The sequence below is a fragment of the Sinocyclocheilus anshuiensis genome, unplaced genomic scaffold (assembly GCF_001515605.1).
Source record: "Sinocyclocheilus anshuiensis isolate Anshui unplaced genomic scaffold, SAMN03320099.WGS_v1.1 scaffold1082, whole genome shotgun sequence".
Lineage (NCBI taxonomy): Eukaryota > Metazoa > Chordata > Actinopteri > Cypriniformes > Cyprinidae > Sinocyclocheilus > Sinocyclocheilus anshuiensis.
Genome location: NW_015542379.1, coordinates 1,506,206 through 1,513,654, shown reverse-complemented (window position 1 = coordinate 1,513,654; position 7,449 = coordinate 1,506,206). Strand labels below are relative to the sequence as shown.

Here is a 7,449-nt window from a genome sequence, read left to right as displayed (position 1 = left end):
GTGTGTGTGTGTGTGTGTGCGTGAGTGTGTGTGTGTGTGTGTGTGCGTGCTTTAGAAGTAGTTTTTAGTACTTTTTTATTTTAATTTTAGTTGTTTTTTTTCAGTATGAAATTGTAACCTAACATAATTTTGGATGCTATTAATCACGATTAATGGTTCGACAGCACTACTCTGAACAGAAGACGAGTATAAAGCGGTAATGTTTGTGTGACCTCGGCACTGGCGCCGCGGTCCGGCCGCTCTGAAGCCCGGAGAGCAGTCGCAGCGGTACGAGCCGTCTGTGTTCACGCACACGCTCTGCGGCCCGCACAGCTGAGGACTCACACATTCATCAATGTCTGAGGGGAAAACAGACAGCACGGGTTAGCAGGGACAGCACACAAACATACACGCTGGGCATTTATTCATTTAATATTTGCCTGACAACACAGGTTTAGTCTGACATGCATATCGTACTTTATCACTTTATCTTCTGCCTTGTCGCTCCCTTATTATGTCAATCAAGCTTTTTGCACCAACAATAGACATAATTTAGTTTTCATGACATTTTACGCCCTCTCTCTGAATCTCTGAATCTAACAGGCTGATTTTTGCTATACTGTGCCTTTAAGACGTTTATATAAACACCTATGGAGGATTTTGAATTCCTTATTAATAAATTATTTTTCATTAAAAGTGTCAATATATAAATAAATGTCAGTAAATGAATAAATCAAGAAATGTGTCAATAATTAAATTCATGTCAACAAATTTTTTTTTTAAATGCGTCAGTAACAAATGCTTTTAAAAAATCATGAAATGTATCAGTAAAGTAAATGCATGTTTTACAAAAATAAATTCTAAAATGTCAATACAATTTAAAAAATAAATAATAATTATCAATAAATACGTTAAATAAATATATGCTTTAAAATAAATAAATAATGAAATGTCAATAACATTAATAATTATGTTTTTTTAAATATGAAATGTATCAGTAATACTGTAAATAGGTATCAGTAAATACTGAAATATTGTCAATGTCAAATAAATGTTTATAAAACATAAATATCTGTCAATAAAATAAAAGGTTTAAAAAATAAATTAATAAAATGAAACGTCAATAAAACAAATGTTTTAAAAATAAATAAATAATGAAATGTGTTAGTACAATGTTTTTTTTTAAAGCATGAAATGTGTAAATAAAATGAATAAATATGTTTAAAAAATAAATTAATCATGAAATGTATCAATAAATACTGTAAATATGCATCAATAAATAATGAAATACTGTCAACATCAAATAAGTGTTTATAAAATAAAAAAATAATGAAATCTGTCAATAAAATAAATACTAAATAAATAAATAATGAAATGTTGATAAAATTTATAAATATTTATTTAAAAATACCTTTATTATGCATCTACCACAGTAAACTAGCATAAAACTAGTATTTAGCATGAAAATGAATAATGAAATGTGTTTTTCAGTAAACAAATAAACATAAAATGTGTTAATAAATAAACTGATCATGAAACACTGAAAATACTGAAATTTCAATGTCAAAAAAGAAATGTTTTTTAAAAAGCATTAATGTGTCAATAAAATATGTTTTATAAATAAATAAATCATGAAATGTCAATAAATACTGTCAATATCAATACCAAATAAATACATGTTTGTAAAAAATTAAACCACGAAACATGTCAAAAATGTATATTTTAAACGTAACCATGATATATCGTAATAAAATTAGTAAATACGTTTTAAAAATGACATGAAATGAGTAATAACATTCATGAACAATTTTTTAAAAATGACATAAATCAATAAACTGCAATTTATGCTGTTGTTTATTTACTGACACATTTCATTATCAGTTATTTATTAACACATTTTATGTGTTGACTCGTTTATTGAAAAACATATGATTTATTTTTATTGGCATGCTAGTTTTATGCTAGTTTACTGTAGTAGATGCAGTATAAAGTTTATTATAATGATATCGATAAGTGACCCTGCAGCACAAAAGCAGTCTTAAGTCGCTGGGGTATATTTGTAGCAATAGCCAACAATATATTGTATGGGTCAAAATTATACATTTCTATTTATGCCAAAAATCATTAGGATATTAAGTAAAGATCATGTTCCATGAAGATATTTTGTAAATTTCCTACCGTAAATATATCAAAACTTAATTTTTGATTAGTAATATGCATTGCTAAGAACTTCATTTGGACAACTTTAAAGATGATTTTCTCAATATTTAGATTTTTTTGCACCCTCAGATTCCAGGTTTTCAAATAGTTGTATCTCGGCCAAATATTGTCCTATCATAACAAACCATACATCAATGGAGAGCTTATTTATCCAGCTTTCAGATGATGCATAAATCTCAATTTCAAAAAATGGACCCTTATGACTGGTTTTGTGCTCCAGGGTCACATATAGTTCTGAAGGTGACGGGTTTTGGGTTCCTGCACTACATCCTTTATTCTGTGGAGTCGCCAGCAGAGCAGCTGCACTCAGAGAACTTCAAGAGGACTTGAGAGTGTGCACAGTAAGTGTGCTTAAGCTGGTCTGACCTGAGCAGCGTCCGTTCTGCATGCTGTGTCCGTCTCTGCAGGGAACGCACTTGTACGAGCCCGGAGAGTTGAGGCACTGCTGCCCTGGACACTGCAGCGCATCCAGACACTCGTCGAGATCTAACACACAGACAGACAAGAACCACGTCAGATCCGGTGAAAAAATGATGTGATGCTACCAAAGTGTTGTTTTAGTATCACTGATATACTGTTAGAGTTAGATTTTACTTTTGCATTTTCTGTTTTCGGTTAAAGTTTTAGTGATTTCGTTTTGTGTATGTTTTTAATATATGTCACTTTTATTAATATTTATTTATTACTTTTTTGTTATTTTAGTACTTCAAGTTACAGTAAACAAAAATGATAAATGTGTCTTTGGTAATTAACTGAAATAAAATAATTTTTATCATTAATTTAAATATTTTTTTCTATTTCAGTTAACATTTATTATAGTTTTTGTTAATAATTTGAATTAGATTCTAATTTATTTTTATATTTTCTGCTTTTTTTTTTTGTTTAGTAATTATTAAGTAAAGATCATGTTCCATGAAGATATTTTGTAAATTTCCTACCGTAAATATATCAAAACTTAATTTTTGATTAGTAATATGCATTGCTAAGAACTTCATTTGGACAACTTTAAAGATGATTTTCTCAATATTTAGATTTTTTTGCACCCTCAGATTCCAGGTTTTCAAATAGTTGTATCTCGGCCAAATATTGTCCTATCATAACAAACCATACATCAATGGAGAGCTTATTTATCCAGCTTTCAGATGATGCATAAATCTCAATTTCAAAAAATGGACCCTTATGACTGGTTTTGTGCTCCAGGGTCACATATAGTTCTGAAGGTGACGGGTTTTGGGTTCCTGCACTACATCCTTTATTCTGTGGAGTCGCCAGCAGAGCAGCTGCACTCAGAGAACTTCAAGAGGACTTGAGAGTGTGCACAGTAAGTGTGCTTAAGCTGGTCTGACCTGAGCAGCGTCCGTTCTGCATGCTGTGTCCGTCTCTGCAGGGAACGCACTTGTACGAGCCCGGAGAGTTGAGGCACTGCTGCCCTGGACACTGCAGCGCATCCAGACACTCGTCGAGATCTAACACACAGACAGACAAGAACCACGTCAGATCCGGTGAAAAAATGATGTGATGCTACCAAAGTGTTGTTTTAGTATCACTGATATACTGTTAGAGTTAGATTTTACTTTTGCATTTTCTGTTTTCGGTTAAAGTTTTAGTGATTTCGTTTTGTGTATGTTTTTAATATATGTCACTTTTATTAATATTTATTTATTACTTTTTTGTTATTTTAGTACTTCAAGTTACAGTAAACAAAAATGATAAATGTGTCTTTGGTAATTAACTGAAATAAAATAATTTTTATCATTAATTTAAATATTTTTTTCTATTTCAGTTAACATTTATTATAGTTTTTGTTAATAATTTGAATTAGATTCTAATTTATTTTTATATTTTCTGCTTTTTTTTTTTGTTTAGTAATTTTGTTGTGTATTTTTGTATTTTTTGTGATTTTTATCAGTTTTTATTTTTCCCCCCAATATGTCTATATAGTTTTTATTAATTTTTATTTGTTAGTTTTAATTGATTTAGTTTTAGTTAGTTTAGTATGTCGTTACACTAAACAAAACTGAGAAATGTTGGCTGAAATAAAATAAGTTTAAAAATATTTTTTCAGTTAGCATTTATTTTAATTCAAGCGGTGTTATTTTAGTATCATTGAAATACAGTTTTTGTAAATATTTTGAATTACATATTTTTGTATTTTCTGTTTTCACTTTAATTTTGGCTAAGATTTTGTTGTGTTTTATATGTTTATTAGTTTTTTTAAACATCTATATAGTATTTATTCATTTTTATTTATTAGTTTTAGTTTATTTATTTTCAGTTAGTTTAGTACTTACACATTACACTAAATGAAAATGAGAAATGTTGCCTTTGGTAACTAGCTAAAATACAATATTTTTATTTACTTTTTATTTCAGTTAAAATTTATTTTTGATGAACTATCACATTTTATTATTGATAAATTTAAAATATGTTACAGTTTTTGTTAATATTTAGATTTTTTTTTTATATTTTCTGTTTTCATTTTAATTTTAGTGATTTTAATTCCTTAACTAGCTGAAATAATAATATAATTTATTTGTATTTAACTTTTATTTCAAGCAACTTTTTTCAGTTTTAGTTAACTATAATACACCTGGATTCAATTAACAAAATTATTTATGTATGTATGTATGTATGTATGTATGTGCTCTCTTACCCGTGCATGTGCCGTCCTGTAGATTGAAGCCCAGATCACACACACATCTGAAGCTGCCGGGAGTGTTCATGCATTGGCCATTAGTGCAGCGTGTGGGCTTTTGCCTACATTCATCTATATCTAAAACACACACAGGAGAGACAGCACACATTCAAAACTCCCATACAATATTCACATCTGTATCATTATAAAAGAAATCGACAGTGAATGGATTGCTCTACAGAATGACATGCTGCAGTACACATATTTTCTTTTATCATCTCATAACTCTGTATTATGTGTCTATATGGTCATTAGTGTAACGCACTGTGGTCAACTTCAAATGTGCAATAGACATAACTATTAAATGACTGATTGATAACTGTGACTTTGTGTCTCATAATTGCATTAAAAACTAAAAAAGAAAGAAATGATCACTTTTCTTTGATCATATTCTCAACCTGGTCTCATGGCAAAAACGTACCCGGGGGCACATTTTCACGAGATGCGAAATACATACCAATAAGTACATATCACTGCAGTTTCCAAAAGAAATGAACACTAGAGGCAGTAAAACTCCGACACCTTTTATTCCTTTTCACACACATTTACAGAGTTTCGATTAAAGCAGCGTAATTTTCGCACAATTACTTGAAGAATATCATGTTTGTGTTTTTATATCAGTTTTGCATTTGTTAACACTATCGGGTAGGTTTAGGGTTGGGTTTGGTGTAGGGCATATTTCCAACACGATAGAGCATTAACTTTTAGCGACAGTCCCCGGATATTTGAATTCTGAACAGCCGCAATACGTACCTAAAGAAACTTAATAAAAACACCGCAATACGTACCTGAATAAACTTAATAAAAACACCGCAATACGTACCTATATCAATGTAATAAAAACGTGCCAGGGTTCACGTATTGAACCCGTGTTTTAGCGCCACTCAGTGGACATTTCTCTTTGAAACTGCGGCGAAACGTGCAGTAAGGTACGTAAAAACGGTGTTGCAGAAAAGTACCAAGAGGTAAGTATTTTTATGAGACTGGGTTGCATATTCTACATTTAATCTAATCAAATCAATGTTATGTGTCAACTGCAGTGATACCTTGGCATTGGCCCTCAAGAAGCTCGAAGCCCGGCTGACAGGAGACACACCTGAAGGAGCCGACAGAGTTCACACACTCTTTCCCTGGACACTGAAGCTCGTTTTCACACTCGTTCACATCTGGAACAGGATAAGAAACAGACTCGAACCATTTATGCTTCGCTGGTGAAACCGCTTGTGAAAAAGATACTTCAAATTTTAAGTATACATTAAAAAAAACTGTACTTGCAGATAATATAATATTACTAAAATAAAAGACCACTTAAAGAGAGACACATGTGTCTTAACACACTTAAGTAGATTTTAAAAAATGCACTAGTAATAAATAATAATAATAAAACCTTTGCTGTGTTTTACGGAAGTACACTTTGATGTGTTGACTAACATACTAAAGCACATAAAGTACTTTAAATGTTATAAGTTGCACTATTACAAAACGTGTAAATGTTACAAATGTGTAAAATATATTTAAACACATGACATACAAGTTTCAAATGAAATGCATTAAAGTGCATTTTAATAACTTCAGCAGTAACTTTAACCATATTTCAAAGACAATATAATTATGAAATTGCATGCACTTAAGTGGCTCAAAAAGCACTCTTAAGTTTAACTAATTGCATTTAGTATTAAATGAAACTATAATGCATTTTCATTTAATTGTAAATAACATGCAGTGAAGTGTTTGAAAACATTGCGTTCAGTTCACACTTAAATATATTCTTATAAAGTACATTATTTCCATAATAAGCGCTCTTTTTAAAAGTATGCATTAGTGCGCTTCTTTTTCACATGTTGAGATTGAGAAGGTTCTGACGGTTTGGTCACCTTTGCAGATGTTTCTCTCCAGTCTGAATCCAGCGCGACACACACAGCTGTAGCTGCCCATGTTATTCTCACAGCGGCCGTTAACACACAAGTCAGGAGTCTGGCGACACTCGTCGATATCTGAGACACAGAAACTACAATAGGCTTCAGGCTTTCTCTGCTGGAAAATCCAGCAAAAACCAGATTCAGATAATCTTCAGCTGTCTGAAGCTGGGCATGAAGTGGTCTGAACTGGTTTAGGTGGTTGATCAACTGGATTTCCAGCTGTTGTGGCTGAAGTCAAACTGCTAGACCGTCTTGGTCAGAACTTTTTACTTGATTTATTTCTTTCTGAAAAAAAGTGCAATGACTGTTATTTACTTACCTTTCTACTGCAGAAATGATTTTTGGATTTGTATAAATTTTTCCCTTTTTTTTTTTGGTATATAACTATGGAAGTCCGTTTCCACTACTGAATAAATGAATAAATAAATATATAAATGCATACATACAGAAAAAGTCATTGCGACTTTTTATCTCACAATTGACTTTTTTCTCGCAATTGCATGATATAAACTCACAATTTTCTTGCAATTATTAAGTATTAAGTTCTTTATAATAACTAATATTTTTACTTTGTATGAGTTGTACATAACTCGTGTTTTTGCCTTTGAAAAAAATATATATACATATACAGTATAT

At 30.9% G+C, this 7,449-nt stretch overlaps 1 protein-coding gene across 1 annotated transcript in view; it reads right to left on the bottom strand.

Moving 5' to 3' along the window:
• The window catches only part of ltbp4 (latent transforming growth factor beta binding protein 4), an 89,843-nt gene that overhangs the window by 19,729 nt on the left and 62,665 nt on the right, over positions 1-7,449 (bottom strand). The window contains exons 21-25 of the mRNA XM_016491601.1: positions 6,769-6,888; positions 5,941-6,060; positions 4,853-4,972; positions 3,546-3,665; positions 213-338 (exon numbers count right to left, since the gene is read on the bottom strand). Of these exons, the coding sequence (XP_016347087.1) occupies positions 213-338; positions 3,546-3,665; positions 4,853-4,972; positions 5,941-6,060; positions 6,769-6,888 (606 nt within the window). The remainder of the gene's footprint in view (positions 1-212; positions 339-3,545; positions 3,666-4,852; positions 4,973-5,940; positions 6,061-6,768; positions 6,889-7,449) is intronic.